Source organism: Rhea pennata, chromosome 16 (assembly GCF_028389875.1).
Source record: "Rhea pennata isolate bPtePen1 chromosome 16, bPtePen1.pri, whole genome shotgun sequence".
Taxonomy (NCBI): domain Eukaryota; kingdom Metazoa; phylum Chordata; class Aves; order Rheiformes; family Rheidae; genus Rhea; species Rhea pennata.
The window spans coordinates 11,781,677-11,804,647 of NC_084678.1; the positions used below are offsets into that span (position 1 = coordinate 11,781,677).

Here is a 22,971-nt window from a genome sequence, read left to right on the forward strand (position 1 = left end):
AGCTGCAAAACGTAGACGGGTAGACGGCATCCCCGGCGGGGCTCAGCACGGGGCACATCCGAGCCTCCCTGCGCCAGGCCCCCGTTGCATCAGCAGCTGCAGGCCAATTGCAGCGCCGGGGTGATTTCACTGCGTAATTAGCTCCATTCGGTCCCCATAGCTGCTCTGCTCTGGGGCTCCCCGCAAACGCGGCGGGGGGGGGAAGGAGGCTGGACGTTTGCTCTGCAGGCGTCCAGCCAGACCCTCGAGCCTGCTCTGAAGAGCTGGGCTGGGGGAGGCAGCGCAGGGGGAGACCGCGCTCGCCTGGGTTAGGGGATGGAGTAACGGGGAAGCAGAAGGCAGCAAGATGAAGGTCAATGTAAGTATGAGATAATTGTATTTCTCTTGCAATGAACTACTTTGTTTATCTCATTTCTAATGAAAATTTATACAGTGTAAATATTTGTGTCTGTCAGGATCGCTTTTCAAAGAGTGCTCTTGATCCTCTTTACAAGTTACTAACAGAACACATGGTCTTAACTTTTAAAACACAATCCATGCTTAGTTTTTTTTTTTTTTAAAAAAAAAAAAAAAAAAAAAAAAAAGCTTTATCAAGAAGAACAATAGCCTGACTAGAAAGGGTGAAGTTGTATACCATTAATACTAGGCAATAATACACTTTACTAGAAAAATACACTGAATGCTACTGGCTGGCCCTCAGATATCTCTTGCCTTTTTCGTTTTCTTAGGACTAATGAGCATAAATGATTAAAACTTGTCTTGAGTTTATACATCATCCTAAAGAGGAACCACATATGTGTATTTTTGCCACCAATTACTAGGAAATAGCTAACGCAAATGTGTTAAGAACTGGAGTCACGCTTTCGTATAGAAATGTCAAGTTATTTGAAAATGAGTTATGTGAGGCTGGGAAAGCTTTTGCACTCCAGGGTAATGACTGACCCCATCTACAGCGAGTGCTCCCCTGCAAAGAGAGCTGATGCTCAGAAGAGGAAAGGACCGGTAATACTGTTCATTTTTAGAAAATACTGCGGTGTCCTGGGAGCAGAGGGGTACCTTTCTGGGGTGGACCGAGCCCATTCTATAAGTATTTGTTAATGCTTGGCTCCCAGACTTCCCGGGCAGCGCGCACACGGACGCCTAGCATCAGTTTGCTTTGCGGTAGGTAGGAGCTAGGCTTTCTGCGGCTCCGAAAGCAAGCAGGTCTTTCAGGCTAACATCACAGCCGAGCTCCGGCGGCTGTGACGCAGGGCCGGGAGCGCCGCGGTTCCCCTGTGCGCTGTGTTAATGACGGCGGAGCAGCTGCGCACGTTAGTGATTAGGGCAGGTGAAAACCTTCAACTTCTTTTCCCAGAAAAAAAGCAGAAATTTCAGATAAATGAAGCCTTGCTCTAACAAATTGTCTTAAAAAAATAACATCTAGGGGCAGCTGATGGAAATGAGGCAGATGGGGGAAGCTGGGGCACTAGGAGTTGCAGCATCGGCCCTGGTTCATTACAAGTCAGAGGGAGCAGCCTCTCTCGACCATCTGCTCCTTCAGTTATTGGTCAGGTATTATTCAGTTATTTAGTTATTCCTATGGTGTTCACACAGTCTGTAGCATCTCTACTGCAAGCAATATGAGGCCAAGGGGCAGTGTCCTGTCACGCCTATGCACCGAGGTGGAAGAGTGCACAGCAGTCGCCGCAAACGAAAAAATTTGTAATGAGGGACACGGCCACATGCTATTTATTCTTGGAACAGTGATTTCAGCAGTCACGAGCAAAGCCTATTTTCTTGTCTGCTGAAGAAGTGCAGGAAATAGAATTGGAGCAAGGTTGATTAGCTCTGTTCTCTGCTAAATTTCTCTGTACTTCTCGGATGGAGGAATGGAGGAGGAACCTAGGAAATAGTTTGCTTCAGAACAAAACCTATTGTATGAGCAAAGGCAAGACGGTCAGCTTACGTGTTTGGCTCCCACGACCTGTTCGAGGAATTTCTTGGCAATTCCCTGGGCAGGCAGAGGAAGACGAGCAAGGGCCCAGTTCTAAAGACTCTGTGTTAAGCATCTACTACTTAGAAGCCAGAAAGAGAAAATTAATCCTCATCTGAACTTTCTTTCTAAATTTTTAAGTCCATGTTTGGATATAAATTTTGTGGTCAAACACAAAGAAGATACTAAAAAGGTTCAGAAAAATCAGAAAAATAAATTAATTTGAAGTATATGGTTAAAGAAGCTTGCTATGGCAGGAGGAGCCCAAACCCAGAAATACACATATATGTATTTTTTTTTTAATCAACAAATAGCAGTTTGTTTCAGTATTCCTGGAACTCAGGCATGAAACAGCACTTGTAAATATGAGGAATGGGAACAAAAACTGGGTGGCACTGAAAACAGGGATTTTTTCTGCTGGTTTTAGTACATCTAGAATTTGATTAACACCATTTATGGAGAAAATGGAACTGAGGAAAATTAACAAAATTGATTTATAACTCCCATCACTGTATCACTGGCAAAATGTGATTCCACACAAGTTCTCCTTTAACTGGATCTACCTGAAGCTTGAAAACTAGTTGTTCTTTATTTTATCAAAGACTGATTGGACCTTTCAGAACTCAAAACCTGATGATTAGAACCTGGTTCCATCCTCCAAAAATTAATTAAGCCTTTGAATGGGAAATAAAAGCAAGTCCTGACATTCAATCCTTGTTTAAACGCAGCTCTTTAAAATGCCCATAGAAAAAGATATGGAGCTTTTGTCTAACCATAAAAAAATACACCAACAAAACAATAAACATAGTGTAAGGAGCTTCTGCAATTCACAGAAAAGGTAGCACAGCAAACGGGACATACAGCAGCGCACAGCTAGAACGAGGTCACACGCGTGTGGAGAAAGTCGGAGCATTTAAGGTAAATTCTTCTTTCTTCTGCATGTGTTGGAAGATGTTGGCTCTTTCTACAATTAATCGAATTGGGCAAAAGTTAAATTGACTGAATCTGGGCTTCTATTTAAAAGGGACTTCTTTGGGAAACTTGTTGCCAGCTATTAGGGCAATGGAGAACGCTTATTTCTTCAGCTTTGCTCAGAGGTGAAGAGATTAACTGGAAACAGTTATGTAAACATGTCAAAGGGTATCACTGTGCATCAGCATAACTGGTTTGCAAACACAGCCCACTGCTCTTAATTGTATCTTTGCCTTCTCCTCAAATATTTTAAGTCTCATTTTCCTGCAATAAAAGTGCTTCATCCACAAAAGAAACTCCCATGATTAAAACTCTCTTCTTTAGATTATTGCAATAGGTTTTTAAAGAAGCAAAGATAAGGCAATGGAAAACAAAATATTTGCTTTTTTTAGTTTGGAAACGAGGATGTTGTGAAGTATTAGCACCCCTACAGATCTGATGAAATAGTACATAACAGCGATTTGGAGTTTCCAAACACAAATTGTGGGAATACCGAAATGATTTTGGCAGACTTACAGGGAAGCTGCTCAGATGATCATCACATGGATAATTTTTCTAGCCACATTTGCATATATTTCAGATTACATTTTATTTTCTGTGAATAGTATTATACGGTAAGGATAAGGATCAGGATAGGAAAGGGATCAGGAATTCTTAGTAATATTAAATACTGTATGATGAAGTTTTAAGGTATTTTTGTTTTGCAACAGCATAAACATGTATATAGAACACAGATGTCAGTCTATGTAAGTATTCCCTTCTTGAGGATATAGAATGGTATTTTACAGATTTATACAAAAAGGTAAAATTATCAGCCTTATTGACTCTTAACTAAAATTTTTCTTCTCTTCATTTACTCTCACAAGTTAGCAGCTTTCATTCTGAAGACTCCCAAGTGCTGCTTAAGTTTTGTAGTGGGTGTGTTGCTGAATAAGGATATGCAGGCAAGAAAGATGTAAAAAAGGCAGGTTTGTAGGGAGAGCTTTTATCTTGTTTATCTAAATCTTGTGATTTAGATCAACCGATCCAAAGTCCAATAAAAAAGGAGACCCACTTCTAGGTACACACGGACTTTTCAGGCCTGAGTTGATTGAACCCACATCACCAGAGGTCTTAACGCCGTGAAGCGATCGAATTGCTGGGTGGAGGCCACGGACCCCGGCGTGGGGGAGAATAACGTCTCGAGAAGAGGCCGCGGGCGCTGCCTTCCGGCTCTGCGCTCTGTCACCGTCTCGTCAAAATCTGCTCGGTGAGGGAGAAGAGCAGCGCGCTGCCCACGGAGGTGCTTTCTCAAGCGGTGGTCGACCGGCTTTAAGATGTTCTTCGTCTTAGAAGAATTTTTCAGGGCCGCCGAAGGGCTAACGGGGAAGCAGCAACAAATGCCAAAGCAGAAAAACGCTTTGATCTCCTCTATGTTGCTTTAGTACTTATGTTGGTTATTGTAAGGACACATTAAAGGGATCGCATACAATAACAAAGAACTATCCGCACATCCGCAGCTGGCCTAGATGGCATTTTGTGGATGACAGTGTTAGACAGCCAGTTTCCGCTTCTCTGGTAATAAAGAAAAAATGCAGATCCCATTGGCCCCAAAGCACAGCTTCCTCCCATCCAAGCATCCCATAAGGTCTCTGCGATCCTGGGAATGCAGGACCTGTTTACATTTAATGGCAGGTCAAGATGCTTCTGCTTACATGATAGAAAGGGGCTGCCACTGTGATTCTTTACATATGTCCTAGGCGGTTGAAAGTGTAGATAGGGCCTGATTTCTGACTAATAGCCTCAAATTAGACAAGCCAGATCCTGTACTACAACTATCCTCATTCCACATAATTGTAGACATAACCAGTAGACCTTAGCTATGTGTCTGTTTTGTCAGATCCAGCACTCACATGTCATAAACATCCTGTAATTTTTATCCACAAGACTGCTCCCAATGTTACTGTGATCCCAAAATCTAGTGGTTAGGATGAGTATTGCTCATACCCTGAAAGTATTGCTAAGGGTTTGATTTCAGTGAAATGGAGATGTAACCAGCCTAGCTTTAATAACCGATCTAACTCTGCTGCTGTTGCTGGATCGTGTAGCGCCGGGAGGAGGTCACTGCTACCCCAAACTCCACTAGAAAAGCAACAAGTCCTTTGCTGCCAAAGCCACGTGGCTTCCCAGGACCTAGGCTAGCTAGGTCACTACCTGCTGGTGTGGAGCTCCTGTAAAATAGTTAAATACAGTAGCACTGCCTGATGTTAGGCGTTACTGTTAGCCTGTGACAGTGTGTGTTTTACCAGCACCAGGCTGATCTTCACAGTGTGCTGTAGCACCCTTGGCTAAGGCGGACTGGTTCCACAGCTGCAACTCCTAAAAACTGCTGGAGCTTTTGCTAATGGTTTCCAAACTGCCTAGATAACACTGCATAAAAGAAATGCTCCACAGATCTCCTTCATGCCAGCCCCTACTACTATCGAGGCTGGAGAGGCCAGGTGAGAAAGTAACCACAACACTCAGGAAGGAAATAAGAGAAAAAGAGGGCTTACCAGAGCAATAAATAGAGGAGCAAAGGAGAATAAAGAGCAAAATACAAAGGCAGAGTTGTTCAACATCTTATTTCTTATATCTTGTGAAAATGTTCCTCCTTCTGTGTTTTTGGGGGAGGATCAGAATTCAGCAGAAGGTAAGTTACTTGAGCTATGTGGCATTGCTCGTACTGTTTTTACAACATATTGATGCAACTTTCTGCTGGGTTGTGTGCACTGAAAAAAATATATAGAAGTGTCTTTTCAAGGAAAGAAGTTGGTCTTTAGCTTTTTTTTTTTCTTTGCATGGATGGAAGTTGATCTATAAGAATAATTAATTTGTTGTTCCAGCAAGCTCAGATCTCCCAAAGTGCCCAATGATTTTGACACCTCTTGTTCAGCTTGCAATTGAGATGATTTCAAAGGTTCCTGGGTATACATTTTGCCTACTGATGTGAGCCCAGATACCCTAATTTGAGCTCCAGCAATTAGAGATCACCTTTAAAAAACTGAACCACTGTCAAATGCTTTAAAGTGGTGTCCCACTGTGGGCTACTTGCCCTCAGATGTTTGCACAGCTTTTATTGACAAGACCAAAGGGAAATGTGCTGTGCTTCATGCAAAGAAATGACCTCTATACTGGAGAAGCTGGTGACTTTCATGTTGTAAGCTTAAAATTTCACATTTTGTTCACTGTGGGCACCCCTGAATATACTCATCTGACATTACCAAATGAAATGCTGGTCAGCTGAGTTTTGACAACATCTGTGTGGAATACCTTTGCTATTGAATTAAGTATGGACTTCTCTGTTGCTTACGCTGACCTGGCTGTTCTCTCACTTTATTTGTTTTGCAATGGAAACAGATCTAGTTTGTCTAGGAAAAGAGATGTGAGAATAGCTGAAATATTTTCTCCTTCTAATATTTGCTGCAGTCACATTTGAATGCTGCTGATGAGAACAACACCTCCTCACTTTCTATAACTTAGGCTGTAGTGTAGAGTTATGTATACATGCCACAATTTATCTTGGCAAAAATTGGCATATTTACTCTAAAACAGCTGAGGTTTGAAATTAGACTTGTGTACTTTTATGTGGTGATTAACTGAAGGATTCGGCCCTATAATGTGTCCAGTTTGCTATTTCCACAAGAGAGGATTAGTTGGGAAAATGTTGACAACCAGATGTCTTTTAAAACTATACTGTGAACCAAAATTTCCTCTTATTTTATTGGTGCAGCTAGGAAGGACGGTCTTGTCTAAGGCACTAAACAGGGCCTCGGTTCCTCCGTGTTCAGACTTCCTGGCTCTACCACTGGTTTCCTGTGTGAGCTTGGATAAGGCCCTTAATATTTCACTCGCCTGTTTGCAAGAGGAGGAGAGTACTCCTCCCCTCGCCTGCCTGTCCTCTTCAGCTCTTAACAAGAGAGACTCTCTTCTAATGTGTTTTTTACAGTGCTCAATAAAAAGGTCTCCAAACGTAAGCCAAATCTAGAAGTGTCACTAACAAATAATAGGAAAAGTTTACTCTCTCTTTTTATTTTAATTACAGTTAATGATTTTAATTACAAGCGCAACAATGTGTGAAGCCCAAACCCACCGCAGGCTGCACCCTGTGATGAGATTCCTTAAGGTCTAACTTAAACACAGGTGGTTCAGAGCATTTGCCATTGTCCAGACAGAGAGTTGGCCACCATGTCCAAGGCAAGAAGACTGTTTTAACCACACTATGACATAAGGAAAATGGGACTGTTGTCTACCTCGAACAGCTGCTGATGGGCAAACCCGTGTATCATAAAAAGGCCGTTGTTCATGGTCATCCTTACGAAGAAATGTATGCTAGTAACAACAGGCCACTTTCATCAGCTCAGCTGACAAACTCATTTTCTTCTGCTGTTACTTCAGACCAGCTGTTGCTTTACAGCAAATGCTCTGGACAAAAATATAAGGCGTCATGTTTCCTATTTGGGCACTATCTCTTTGGACATTACTTGCTCTTTCTGATAAGAAGTTGATGCTAGAACACATCCTGTGGGGACAGTCAGCCTCATTTTAAAGCTGAAGGCAAATGTGATGTTGTTGTACTGAAAACTCTATGTCCACAATTCTTTCTACAAACCTACCTTCTGCTACTACTTTTCATTAACTGTCATCTTGTAATGATTAATCAAATATCAAGATCCTAAATATACTAAAAATAAAACAGTTATCCACGCACTTATAATTGCCACAAATGTACAGGCTTCAACTAAGGCAAATAGGGCTACTCTGTGGTCAAGGAGCAATTCAGAGCCCTGGGAAATATGCATATTCTTTTATCTCACAGATTTTCTGTGATCTTAGCAAAGTCACTCACTCTCTTTTCCCTGGTTTCCTGTCTAAAAAATGACAATAAGAGCACTGCACGAGGATGCTGAAAGATCTATTGAAGGTTACAGTATTTGGATACTGCTGGTGTCTGCATTGTGGAGAGAAACACAGACACCGCCTCAGGTGTGCTTGCTTGAAGATAAGCCAGCAAATGCACTGCCATGCCAAGAAGATTACCGAGCTAATTGGTTTGATATCACAGTACACAAACATACATAATTTTGTCCTCTAACTGATGAGTCACGTAAGAATCCCATCAGTGCGGGATTCTCTGCGTTAGGTAGTATGCAGCTTTCTTGTTCAGGGCTGCATGACAACAGCCTGCTGAAGTGTTTGTCTTCACCAGTCCTGCGGCAACTTGAAGATGCCTTGTGCAACACCACTGATCACAAGCACTTTGGCTGTGTCATCTGCAGAATGTGATGCTCTAGTGAAGGTGTCAGGGAAGTAAACACTACTCTGAGCTCTGTTAGTCTGCCAGTGCTAGGAATAATGCAAATGCTTCTGCAGGTAATTCGAAACATATTCTCAGGGTTAGAAGGTGCAGCATTCAACATCCAAATGCTGCTCTTTGCTAGTATTTCTGCCACTGGAATTAGCACTGGACACTTATTAAAATCTTTAGGGTTGGCCTTACTGAGAAGTCTGTCTTCATAAGGTTTTGAGAAAAGAAAAAAGCTTAAAGGAAAATAAGCATTTTTTTTTCAGGTAAGAAACAATTAGCCTTGTTTATGTGTGGCTGAAGTCCTCAGATAAATTAGTTAGCAGTCAGGAAGGTATGAGGGGTTTTTTTGGTTTGGTGATACATTTCCTGTGTGACTTCTGACAAAGAATTTTTAGAATATCATTGGGGAAAAAAGCAACCATTTTTCACAGAGGGATTTTAATGAGGTCAGAGTAATGAATGTTAGCAATGTTCTTCAAGAATCTCACAGGGAAAGATGAGGAAGAAATATATAACAGTATTTTATTATTTATTGCACTGAACATAGTACATGCATGCTGAAAATGCTTAACACTGAAACCAATGCTCTTCAGTATAAGAACATCTTCAGAGAGACATTCTTCAGTATAAAAATTGGTGGGTTTGAATTAGATTGAAATTAAGGTGGAGATAAATGCTGAACAGGCAACTAGTGTAACATTTGCACTGGTACAAACAATGCAAAGCCCACATTTTGTTTTTTTCTCTCCAGAATACTCTGGCGAAAGCACTATATGACAACAAAGCAGAGTGCTCTGATGAGCTGGCCTTCCGCAAAGGAGACATCCTGACAGTTCTCGACCAAAATGTCGTCGGCAGTGAAGGTTGGTGGAAATGTTCCCTCCATGGGAGACAGGGCCTAGCTCCTGCTAATCGCCTCCAGCTCCTTGCTGGCTCTCAGGCAGACCTGCCACCTCCTTCCACTGAGAGTGATGCTGCCGAACAGCCAGTTGGCCAACAAAACATTTACCAGGTTCCTTCCACTCCTAAGTCTACCACATTGTCGTCTACGTATGAAAAGATGGATGGGTGGGTTAAATCACCAGCTAGGATCTCTCCTCTACCTTCCCAAGGAATATATCAGGTCCCAGCCTTGGCTGCACAGCTACTCAGTGAAAAGACCCGAAGCTCAAGAAATCAGGTAAGAATATGAGCAGATAATACAGTAACAAATTTTATAATTAAAACAATTATTGGGGGGTGGGAAATAATAAAGGCTATAGGACTGAACATTTCAGCTGAATTTGCAGCAAAGCTATTCAAATAAATGATGTTTAGGAAACTTCTATAAATTCTATTATAGCGTATGATGTTAGGCAAGAAGTGCTGTTCTGGGCAAAATATTATATTCTCCATTATTCTCTATTATTGTGTCCCTCACATTTTTTGACAGTTTAGGGCATCTGTAGAATAGGACAGTAAGTGAAAAATATACCATTTGTTTGGGGTGATCTAGAAATTATTTACAAGTCCATTCCCAAATTTAAAGTAGCAAGATACAGAACTTTCTTCTCTGATGGTCTACAGCATGCATCTATAACAGAGTCCTCTAGGTGTATGTAGAGTCTTTGTAATCCTGTGTGTGGTTTGTAATAAATAAATCACCTTTGCTGAGATGACTGTCTTTGCTCTAGTTTCTTCTGTTTCCAGCTTCTCAGCAAGCTCATAGTGCTGCTGCCAGCTCTCTCTTCTCCTGCTCTTCAAGCTTGTTGTTAGACTTGCACAAAATAGACAGCTACCTGCTTTAGGCATGCCGGAGGAGACAGGGATTCACTGCTCAATAGCAAGTGCAAGTTGCTCTGCCAGTCTGTGTTTGTGTGGGATAAGAGCAGTCACCAATAGCCATCAGCCCCTGCAGCTGCAGGGGAGGTTGCAAGCCCCATTCTCTGGGGTTTCAATACAGCTTCCTGGCCTGGCCCTTTTTTTCGTCCTGCTCCCTGCATTCGGCATTCAAATGAAACATGTAGGTGGAAAATATAATTTGATTAAACAGAGCATCAAGTATTTTAACATTAAAAACTTGTACTTTATTCGGCAAAAAAATCATGGGAAATCTTTTATAATGAAAGAATAATATGGCAGGTGGAGAGGGAGACTCATGCTCAGTTCCATGAGCTCTTCAGCCCTTGGTCGCTCTTTTAAACAAACTATTCCCTGTATGAAAATCATGTTATAAATGTTGGTTGACAGTAGGGCAAAGAAAAGAATTTCAGCCCTGAACTACAGTTTTCTGGGCTAATTTAATGATCATTGTATTTGCAGAACACATTCAGCCAGCTTTCCTTCCGCAGCGTCAAAAGGCAGCTTACAGCAGCTGAGGTGCTGGTTCCATGCTTAAGTGGCAAATGGGTGCTAGAAAACAAAGAAACTCAATGTAGTATGGTGACTGAAATCTGCATTTTCAACATCTCAGTTACACATCCAAATACCTTGTGCAGTTACTGTAACTGCAAGCTTAAATTGGGTAACATCTGCAAAAAAACCTTTTGCACTTGGTGTGATCTGATTTCTCCTCATTCCAACCCTAAAGAAGGCATTTTCAAATAGTGTATAATATTGATGCACATTTTCCATGTTATGTCAGCAAATCAAGCTCTGAAATAGACATCTATTTATTTTTTATTTGAATGAGTGGCAAAAGGTAAGAGTTCATTGGCTTTTTGTGTCTGTCATTTCATGAACTTATACTGCTGCCCTCTGATACCAAAGCCTTGCTTTCTTTAACAAAGAACAAAAAATAATATTCTGGTCTACTTTTACTATTTATAAGTTCAAATTTGCCTGAGCTACCCCTTGCACAGCATCACAGCTGTTTCTTCAGCAACTGTATCAGCGTGGTCCCCAGCCACACACAGATGCAGGCGAAGGCATAAGAGGTGACCAGCCTACGCGAGTGCAGGACACGCACGGAGGCACTCTGGATCGCTCCGTGTAGATCCTATGGAACAACTGGCAAAGCTCCTGACATACTCAGCTGTTCTCCGAGCAGCTGCCTAAAGTCCCTGGAAGTCTTTGAGGGAGCTGACTGAAAGCAATAAAACAAAACAGAATCCCCCAGAGCCTGTGTGCTTTCAGCCTACATAAAAGCATTGTCACTTCTTTACTTGGTGTCTAATGCGTAGTACAGTTTCTTGCTCTACTGTGACTGAAAGTACTTAAAAATAATTTACTCTCCTCAGATGTGATATTTAGTGAGTTTCCTTTTAGTTACGTACTAAATAAGACTTGCCCATCTGAAAACAGGCTTGGGCTAGGGATATCACTTATCTTTTATCCTATCTTCTCTGGAAATTCTCTTTTATGCCTGTTAGTGCTGTTTTGCAAACAAGATAGCTCCTACTTCAGAGCACAAGGGGGATTTGTGTTAATTTTTCATTTCCTTTCTTCAGAGAAAAGCTGAGTGCTTTCACAAACAAGAAGCAAGCAGATGTAAGCCAGAGTCCTGTTCCTCTACCACATTTCCCCTAAATTTAGTGGCTACAACTCTTACATGATGGAGAACACTATCTCCGATAACCAGATATAATAAGTTTTAAACATATATATATATATACATATATATATATATATATGTAGTTTAAATAACTATAACTATAACGTCTCTCCTCCAATGGTATTCCCATGGGTCAGTAGTTTGGTGTTGCTACAGCCCACCTATAAACTGGCTGTCGAGAGCCAGGCTGAACCCATGGGGAATAAACATAACTCATAATGATTTTGGGGTTGATAAAAAGTACTTTTCCAATACTTGGCATCTTAACTAATTGTCCTACAGATCTGATTGTAGCTCTTAAAATGAGGTATAAAGCAAACAAGAAAATTAATCTGTAACTGACCTAGATAAGGGGGTTTCTAGATCAGGTTTGTCTGTTTATGGAGGTGGACAGGACACTGAAGTAACCAGGTTTATTTCTTCGGAGAGATTAAATCTTTCATTACTACAAACTAATGCATCTCTACCTGGACCTTCTTGCTGCTCCTGGTCCCACTAAATGTGGCTTGACCTAATGGCTCTGTGAGCATGCGAAGTAGAAATTCCCCTAACTTCTTTTTTTGGTGGTTCTGCTTTTGGGTAGTCAAAAGACTTAGATATCTGAAGCTATGTTCTCTCCTAGTCTTTCCTCTCCCTTTGTTAATAAGGCAGATTGTCTTTAATCTGTATGTGTCAATTCCTATCTGAAATAAAGTAGAAATGCTGGCAAAGGGGAATTACCATTACAAGAAAAAATACCAGGCCTGCTTTTAAAGTCAGATTTTGTCTACTAGCATCAGTGAATATTTGAAAGGTTTTTAATCACTTAGGAGTGTTTTCTCTATATATGGTCTATTTAACTAATCAAGTTTTAAAAGAGGTCCTGAGTTCACTGCAGCTTTTTCACATTTTTTTTCCCCTCTAAGCACCTACTTACTCTTCCGAGAGCATGCCGGGCTTCAGTCCCAAATATCAGACCTGAGGTATATGATGTTCCATCATCACAGCACCGAGAGTTCTTATTCACGCAGGTGAGTCCTATCACGGTACCCCTAGTGCAGTGGGAGCCCTGCTTCCTGTCCCTCACAGGAGACCTTAGAATACATTTCAAAGGAAACTACCGTTTTCTGTTTGTTTTGAATTCTTCTGTAAAATCCGGCCGAAACTCGTGCTTTTTTAGGGAAGTTAAAAACCTAAAGCAATTCTCTTTTGAACTTGTTAGATATTTAGAGAAATATGTCTTAAATCCAGTTATATTTCTAATGAACACTTTAAGTTTTACCTTGATTCAGTTATGAGACAGTTTTTTACAGATGAATTCCCAAAGTCAGACAGAGCAGCCAAGCTCTTGCTTTACGGTGAGGAAATGAGATTTGTCTCTTTGTCTCCTTTGTTGACTGAGAAGATTAAAGTGTTTTCTATAAACTGAAGTGAAATGTTTACAGAAGAGGTATTAGTGCATATACAAATGGAAACTAAAAGGTCATCCACACCACCCTCCCTCTGGGCAACAAAATGCAAGGGATTAGATCATGTAACCCTGCCTTTTTGGATATACCTCTTGAAGCAACCTGTCATACGATCTTTTTCTTGATGCTGTGCTTCCTAGGGGAGACTGAATGTCACCACATTTCCCTCACCTCCTCTCTGCAGTGTGTCAGGGTCACAAGGCTGGGAGAGGAGCTAGGATCTCCTGCTATGATGGAAAGATGGGCATGCTGCAGTAGAGCAAGTCTGCAGAGCCTCCTAGGACACCTTATGCTCCCTGAGAGCACCCAGCAGCACAGGATTCAGACCGGTGTAGTTGACTTATTGTCAGGTTATCAATAGACATCTTGTTTTGCCCACTTTCTCTAAATGGGGTGATCCCTGTTCAGACTGATAGCTGGGAGTGCTGGTGACAGCCTCCTTGCACCACCTAGCGCCCGCCTCCCTCCCATACAGCAGTGTGCCAAAGCACTTTAGCCATCCTCCAACAGATGATGTCCTGACCCAAGCTGCAGGAACCAAGAACTATGCAGCATATGACCTGAACGCCTTTGATAACACCAAAGTCTTCAGTGGGCTCTAAAAAGAATTGAATCCAGACTGCGTATTTTCCTTTGACTAGAGCGGTGCCACTCCACCCACAAGAAGAAAGGGATCTGCACTCTTTGGATCCACTGAATGTTTCTGGGAAGAGCCGAACCAGCTTTATGACATCCCATCCAGCCCAGAAAAGGCAGGGACCGTTGTCCAGAAAGATGCCTCAGTGAGCAATGTATGTAAGAATCACTGGACATAAGCAAGTAATATCTCTTTACTACTGTGATGTTGCTCATATGTGTGGAACCTCCTTTGAGGTGTATCACAGGTGAGGATGACAGTGATAGTACCAGCACATCTTCAGCACAGTACTGTGTACTTAATATTTAAAGAACAAATACTACTGGGTTCTGGTAATCAGGGTACGTAGCAGGACTAGGACTACTACTGTATTTGTATTTGCTTTTTAGGAAAAAAAAAGATTTTTTAGATTATCTTTTTAGGACAATGTGAGAAGTAAATTCAATGCCCTACATTCTTGAATGGCTGACTGTTTATAATGTCTAAGCAGACAGAAACAAACTGTTTACATTCTAACAGTGAGATATAACTCAAGTATACCATGATCTGCCACTGGATCACTGCAAAAATTTGGATGAGAAACTCAGTTCCAGTTTACCAGCTTAAAATAGCAATATTATTATTATAACCATAGAACAAAAGATGTGTACTCAACATGTAGCTTGGCTGTAAACAGGTCTCCTTTCTCATTAATCCTTTCCAAGATTTGAAATGTATTACTGTTCCATGTTAGGATATAACGAAGTAAAGACTCACACTAGAATACCTGGAAGATATGATTCAGGCTTAAATCCTTGCTTTGCTTGCATCAATTTGCCATCCTCCATGCCACAGTGGTTTCCCAAACACTGAGGTATTAGCTGTCCTGAGATGAATGCTCTCCTTTCCCATTACTATTTGTGAAAGTGCATTTGGATTTGTGAAGCACAGAGCAGCAAGGCTCATAGACCTAGAAGTGCAACGTGAAGCTGCACCATCCCAGCATAAAGCGTGAGGGGAGGAAAGGGGTCTGTCTCTCCATTGCTGTGCACAGGCCTCCTTTGGAAGTGCAGCATGCCTGGCTCTGTGCAATGACCATGAGGGAGGAATCAGCCTTCCCAACTCTTTCCCACTGTGTGAGAAGCCTCATCCTTGAAGAAAGGGCTGGTCTGAAATTTCATAACAAAGCAAATGTCTAGATGGGAACTCTTGATTAGCTGAGTGTGAAATATCTCAGCTTTCCTGAACAGTTTTAGGATCCAAGGGGATTTTGACAGCCTCCTTCACAAGTGGGGGTCCTTGATTCCAGGGCTGACCATCCTGCACAGGGAGTCTGCTGCTTCCCGGTTTTGCGGCTTTGAAGAGAACTTCCACAGGTTGGCAGCTGCCCCATGATTGCAGAAGCCATTTGTGCCTAGTGTGTAGCTTCAGAGGTGCCGGGAGGACTGCTTCTGCCCCCAGCCTGAGACCTGGCATATTAGGCAATAGCTCGTTGAAGCCAGCATTCTTGGCAGCTTCACGGCTGTTAACAATTTTACTGAGCAGCTGCAACAGCCTGGGAGCAGATTTGCTTTTGGAGACATGGTCTATTGTTGTTTCCAGAATCAAATTTTGTTAGAATTCTTCATTCATGGGAAATTCAAAAAATTCTGGCTGTGGTCTGAAACAGTCCTGTCTGCACTCCCCTTCTCATCACATTTTCTGCAAATTGTGCAGCTTGACTTTACCAATTCTCTTTAAAATATTTGTTAGGCAGCAGTCACTTCAATAGTTTCTTATGGCTGCACATTCCTATAGCTCCTCGCACTCCCTCCTGCTCATGCTTGTGAGGCATCCAGGTGTGATCTGTCCCAATGTGCCTATTATTATTACTCTAGATTTTCTTACACAAGAAGTATTCTTGCATACACATTTTCCAGCTTACAGATTTCAGCTGTGCATAAGCATGTATTGTAAGGCACTAAGTAAGATCTGTATTAATCTTAGGAGACCTCTGTCAAGTAAAAATGTAAACTCATTGCAGCTATTTGAAAATGGTCTGTTGTGCCTTTTTATGATTTATTCCTCTCAGTGTATGCATATGAATGTGGTGGGGGATAATGGAAAATCAAGTGTTTTCCTCTCACTGAGAGTCTGATAAAATCTTACTTAATAAGCAGTAAGAATTATTGGCTATACTTTTCAGTGGTGTAGTTCCATTGATATTACTGGACTTGCATACATTTACATCCTCTGAGAACTCAGTCTTGTTTCTTATTTCTCTTGTTTATAAACACTGCTTATAAATCCTGTGTGCTCTGTTGTAGTTATATGATGTTCCTCCCAAAAGAGAACCTGATGTTTCAGAAAATGGATCTCAGAAAAAGTGCTGGGGCCATTACAATACCTTGCCAAATCCTCGAAAGTCAGAATGGATTTATGATATTCCAGTATCACCAGAAAAAAAAGGATTTAAACAAAGCCCTCCTGGCCATTCCTTGGAGAGTCAGGTGTTGTATGATATACCACCAGCCAGGTACAGGGCACTGACAACAAACACAGAAGCCAAAGTTGTAAATCCACAGTTATATGATATTCCACCAACACAAAACAAAGCAATAGTTCCAGATGTCCCTCTTTATGACGTTCCATCTTCACGGGACACGTTCCTTTTTCAACAAAACGGTAGCCACGATGTGCCTCAAAGTCTCCTGGCTCCAAAGGTTGAGAATCAGATTTCTGAAGTGAATGTTTATGATATTCCAAAAGCTATGCCCACTGTTTCACAATGCAGGAAGGAGATGGGAGAAAACAACAGTTCTGGAGACCAGGCATACCATGTTCCTCCACAGCTCTCAAAAGATGTAAAATTAGAACAGGACAGAGTATCTCTTTCTAGCGTGGATAGCAGAACAAGCACTACCTCTACATCCTCAAACTCTTCTGCTGAGTCCTTTTCGGTGTCATCATCAGAAGAGCCTATCAACGAAATCAAACTAGACCTTGAGGTAGCCATAGAGACACTGACTAGATTGCAGCACAGTGTATCTAGCTCAGTCGCGAGTTTAATGATCTTTGTGAGCAGTAAATGGAGATTACAAGAACACCTAGAGAAAAACATTGAAGAAATCCATAGAGCAATTGATCACATAAAAGTGTCAATGGGAGAATTCTTGGCCTTTGCTCAAGCCATAAAGGTAAATGCCTCTTACCTCACTGATAATAACCTTCAGATCAGAATTAAAAAACAGCTAGAAATTCTTGTGAACTCATTCCAAATCTTAACAGAAACAAGAGAAGCATTAAACAACTGCAAATGGTTGCCAGAGGTGTTGGTTATCAAGAAACCTCAGAATAACCCAGATGATCTCGATCGCTTTGTTATGGTAGCTCGTACAATTCCAGATGATATTAAGAGATTTGTATCCATCATCATTGCCAATGGAAAGCTTCTCTTCAGAAAGAATGACAAGGAACAAGAAATGAAGCAATCAAAATTGAACACAGAATATAAAATAGCAAAACAGATTACATTGCCCAGAAGAATAGAATTCGATTCACTTCAAAGAAATGTTCCTGATAAACCAAACCAAAGTCAAGTCTCTTCTGACAAACCAAAAGAAAATGCCGTTGAGGACTGTGATTATGTTCAGCTACAGGTTAGTATAACCTATACTAGGTTATAGTACTTCCTGTACTACCTATACTGCCTATACAGTACTACCTGTACTAGCTATAGTCTTCTTGATTGTTTACAGATATTAAGTTATTATCATTGTTTTAACTTTGCATTAGTACAAAGGTCTTTTTTCAGACTCAGTATGAACTCAGGATTTCATTAGAGTGCTAGGGGGTGCAGGTACAATGATCAGTAATTATAGAAAGAACTGGAGTCAAAAAATTTACCTAAGCAGCAAGATAGCACTGAGAATACATTTTAGCTTAGCTTTTTAAATTCATTTGATACATAGCTTTTAGCTGGGGGTTAAGACATACATTTCCTCTCTTTAGACTATTAGTTCTTTTCTTGCCTGTATAAATATGACACCATGATATAGGAAATGTTAACTTTCTAACATGGGATGTATTAGAAAACCAGTTTTACAGAAAAAAAAATTTACAAATTAAACTCTTAATGTGAATTATCAAATTTATTTGTTAGAAAGTTTCTGCCAGGTACCAAAATGCCTGCTAAGAATCTAACTCTTCTAACTGATTTCACAAAGAAATGGTGACTTGTCTTTAGAATTTAGGATAAGTTATGTTTTGTTGATGTTGGTTTCAGCCTTAGATCTTGCAGGATCAGACACTACATTTTTAGTAGAAAAGAATTACCGTTGCTTCTAACAAAAGTATCATTGTAGTCCCTTTAGGTTTCATATCACTATAGCACATAAAGGCTCCAAAGGAAGCATTTTGCCTGAAATAAGAGAAAACCAAATCTACGTTGAAAGATTTTATGTAAACCATTTCAACTTTGTTTTCATTTTGATTTATAACAGGCACAGAAAATCCATTCAGCTACCGAGGTAGCAAAGAAGAACACAGATTCAAACACAAAGGTATTCTTGATTTTGAAAATTATTACTTACAAGGACTTCTTGTCTCTGATTTCTGTGCTTGCTAAAATTCAAAATAACTTGGGCTTGGACATGTATATTGATACATGGAGAGCTATTTGTTTTCTCTTTGATCATTCTCCCAGTTTGTTCTTTACTGCTGAAAAACTGTGCAAAACATTTATTTTCCTCATATGTAATGAACATAAGAATGTGAGTTATTATTTTAAAATTTCTTATAATGTATTGGTTTAAGGATTGACTATCTTGTTTTTCTACATTTTTAATCATCCATAACCATCATGAATTCAGTACCATTAAAAGTCAAGTCTACATGTTTTATATAACCTGCAAGTTGGAAGTCCAGACTGTATAAAGGATTGATTTTTAACTACAGCACTTTGTGTGCTATCCATTATCAAAATTGTGTTATCAGTGAAAGCTGTTTGGGGAAAAGGTGATTGGGAGAAAATACTGTTTTGAAGTCGAGTACTTAAAGGAAAGAGAAATAACTGCAAAAGACCTCTAGGCTGTGACACTTTGGGGTTTCCTAACAAACAAAACTCCATTGAAGTGAAGAAACATAAAGAATACAGGGTAGAGCAAATTAACTATCAGTGTGCTACCATGCTGAGTCTTTTTTTCTTTTTTTTTTTTAACCTTTTTCTAGGTTTTGCCATCTGCAAAAAGGAATATTTTTCAAAGCAAGCAGGACTCTGCAAAGAAAATGAATCCTTCGGAACACTGTATGCTGTGTTTTGGAGCACTTCACAAGGCAATTGGTGTCTTTACAAATAGTCTCAGCAATAACCAACCGCCTGAAATCTTCATATCACACAGCAAACTGATCATTATGGTGGGACAGAAGTTAGTGGATTCTCTCTGCCAGGAAACTCAAGAAAAAGATGCCCGTAATGACATTCTCCACAGCAGCAGTCGATTTTGTAGCCTGTTGAAAAATCTGGCCCTTGCCACCAAAAATGCTGCAATACAATATCCAAATGCAGACGCTATGAGGGAACTTCAGAACAAGACTGATGAGCTGTCTAAATACACACAACAGTTCAGAGCAATGATGGAATGAAGGAAACTTCATTATTTTTAGAAATACTGGTGAAAACTTGAATTTCTCTGTTGTTATGATTCTTTCTTCAGTCCTTTGGCATTTGGCAGTCAAGGAGAGCAAAAGCAGCTCCAGAAGGCCAGCTTCCAGTCAGTACTAAGAAGTCCTGCTGGGCAGCTCCCTTGGGTACTGATGCATTTTCAGACCCCACAACAGCAGACTCTGTGCCCCAGAAAAGGATTTGTATAATTAAATCTGTACTTTCTTTTCCACTGTTCCATGGCTGGAAACCTCTTCTTCCTAGTGTCCTGGCAAGAATGTCTGCTGCATATTAGAGCAAAATTATTTTAGTATCTGATTCTTTAAAAATTCCAAAAATAACAGATAAATAAACAGATAAAAAAACAGATTAAAAAAAATATATATATTTTTTTCCATTTGGGTATGTAAGGTCTCTTCAAATTTTGCAGCATATTCATCCATAAATTATGACACATTGCTATGTGAAACTATCATCAACTATTTCTAGAGGACTGTACTCAAATTCTGTAATCACTTTTTTTTTTAATCCATTTTGTATTGTTTAAAGTATAAATGCAATGAGTGTATGACAGGACAAGTTCTGGCAGATACTAGTCAAAGCAGAGATATCAGTCAGGAATGCTCAAGCATTTTTGATTCAGGGATATCAATCAGAAACGCTCTAGTTGAGCAGGGGACCAACAGAAGGAAAAGTGACTTGGAGGAGTTCTGTCCTTCAAATATAGGGGGAAACTGCCTCAGTGATCTCCACTGAGATAGTGGAGTTCAGGATCCTGCAAGGAGGAAGCAAGGCAACAAGCAGGATTACAATCCTGGACTTTAGGAAAGCAAACTTTGGCCTCTTCAGGGACCTAATTGGAGGAATCCCAAGGGTTAGGGTCATAGAAGGAAGCAGAGCCCAAGAGAGCTGCTTAATATTCAAGTATCACTTCCTCCAAGCTCAAGAGTGGTGCATCCCTATGAGTTGGAAGTCAAGCAAAGGAGGCAGGAGACGTGCATGGATGAGCAAGGACCTCCTGGCAAAACTCTAACAGAAGAAGAAAGTACATAGAATATGGAAAAGGGGACAGGCCACTTGGGAAAAAAGATGAGTATGTTGTCAGAGTATGCAGGGATGCAATGAGGAAGGCTAAGGATCATTTAGAATTAAATCTGACAAAGGATGTCAAGGACAACAAGAAGGGCTTCTTCAAATACATCAGTAGCAAAAGGAAGACTAGGAAAAATGTAGGCCCGCTGCTGAATGAGGTGGGTGCCCTGGTGATGAGGGATACAGAGAAGGCAGAGTTACCAAATGCCTTCTTTGTTTCAGTCTTTACTGCTAGGGCCAGCCCTCAGAAATCTCAGACCCTGGAGAAAAGAGAGGGTCTCCATGGTAGAGGAGAATCGAGTTAGAGATCATTTAGGCAAACTTGATACCCACAAAGCCATGGGCCCTGATGAAATGCACCTACAAGTGCTGAGGTAGCTGGCAGATGTTATTGCTAGGCCATCTCCATCATGTTTGAAAGGTCATGGAGAACAGCAGAGGTGCCTGAGGACAGGAAGAAAGCCAGCGTCACTCTAGTCATCAAAAAGGGCAAGAAGGAAATTACAGGCCAGTCAGCCTCTCCTCCATCCCTGGAAAGGTGATGGAACAACTCATCCTGGATGTCATCTCCAAGCATGTGGAGGAAAAGAAGATGATCAGTAGTAGTCAACATGGATTCACCAAGGGGAAATCATGCTTAGCCATGTATGATAGCCTTCCATAATGGAATGACTGGCTGGATAGATGAGGGGAGAGCAGCAGATGTTGTCTACCTTGACTTCAGCAAGGCTTTCGACACTGTCTCCCATGACATCCTCATAGGTAAGCTCATCATCTTATAAGAGTAGACAGTGAGGTGGATTGAGAACTGCCTGAAAGGCAGAGCTCAGAGGGCTGTGATCAGTGATGCAGTCTAGTTGGTGGCCTGTAGCTCGTTGTGTCCCCCAGGGGTCAGTAGTCGTCCATTCTTGTTCAACTTCATTAATGACCTGGAGGAAGGGACAGAGTGCCTCCTCAGCAAGTTTGCTGATGATACCAGGCTAGGAGGAGTGGCTGATACCCTAGAATGCTGTGCTGACATTCAGAGAACTGGACAGGTTGGAGAGTTGGGTGGAGAGGAACCTCATGAAGTTCAACAAAGGCAAGTGAAGGGTCCTGCACCTGGGGAGGAATAACCCCAAGCACCAGTACAGGTTGGGGGGGTGACTTGCTGGAAAGTAGCTCTGCAGAGAAGGACATGGGAGTTCTAGTGGACAACAACTTAACCATGAGCCAGGAATGTGCCCTTGTGGCCAGGAAGGCCAATAGTATTGTATCCCAGACTGCATTAGGGAAAATGTTGCCAGCAGGTTGAGGGAGATTATCCTGCTGTTCTACCCAGCCCTGGTGAGGCCACATCTCAAGTACTGTGTTCAGTTCTGGGCTCCCCAGTACAAGAGAGACATGGAGCTACTGGGGAGAGTGACCAGCATAGGGCTACAGAGATGATGAGGGGACTGGAGCATCTCTGTTACGAGGAAAAGCTGCAAGAGCTGGGCCTGCTTAGCCTGGAGAAGAGAAGACTGAGAGGAGATCTTACCAATGTCTGCAAATACCTTAAGGGAGGTTGTAGAGAGGATGGGGATGGACTCTTTTCAGTGGCACCAAACAACAGGACAAGAGACAATGGGCAGAAACTGAAACACAGGAAGTTCTGCCTGAATATGAGGAAAAACTTCTTTCTTGTGAGAGTGACAGAGAACGGGTTGCTGAGAAAGGTTGTGGAGTCTCCTCTGGAGATATTCAAAACTGTCCTGGACATGATCCTGTGCAGCATCCTCTAGGTGAGGCTGCCTGGGGGGGGGGGTGGGGTGGACTACACGATCTCCAGAGGTCCCTTCCAGCCTCAACTATTCTGTGATTCATTTATCTGCTGAAGCATTTTAACATAGCACTCCAACTGGAAAAAAAAAAAAGAAAAAAAATGCAGTTACTAAAAATACAGAGGCTTCGGGAAAGGTATTCTACAAACTGCAAACATGACAATATTTCTCCCTTGACCCCTATAGCAACAGCGCCAGCATGGGTAGGCAGACACTGCTCCTGCGGGGTTCGTAAGTGCGTATTTGGTCGGCTAATCTTCATCAATCGTTAAATTTATCCTGAAATTTTCTGAATCTGAGCTACAACGTTGAAGCCCCTGTAAACATTGGGATAGGTGGTATGTGCGTGTTGTTTGTATTTTTCTCATTTATTTAAAAGTTGTATCTGAAATTTTAAATTCTGAATTTTCTCGGCAAAGTTGTATCTGTTTTATTTTTTTTTCCTCTAAAAATGGGCAGTTTTGCTGTTTGCAGCTACTGCTGATTTGTAATGCAAACGTGTACACACGCAGTTCGGGGGGGGAAGGGGATATTTGGATTAATTTTATCCTCGTATCAGTTTTGTTTTAA

The 22,971-nt window shown here is 41.3% G+C and overlaps 1 protein-coding gene across 1 annotated transcript; it reads left to right on the top strand.

Annotated features, from left to right (window-relative positions):
• The first annotated feature begins 276 nt into the window (after positions 1–276).
• On the top strand, positions 277–19,798 carry CASS4 (Cas scaffold protein family member 4). Its single transcript, XM_062589291.1, has 7 exons — positions 277–358; positions 9,022–9,450; positions 12,708–12,812; positions 13,892–14,041; positions 16,173–17,504; positions 18,348–18,407; positions 19,075–19,798. Exons 1-7 carry the CDS (start codon positions 347–349, stop codon positions 19,486–19,488), a joined length of 2,502 nt encoding a protein of 833 aa, XP_062445275.1. The 5' UTR covers positions 277–346; the 3' UTR covers positions 19,489–19,798.
• Positions 19,799–22,971: the final 3,173 nt, after the last annotated feature.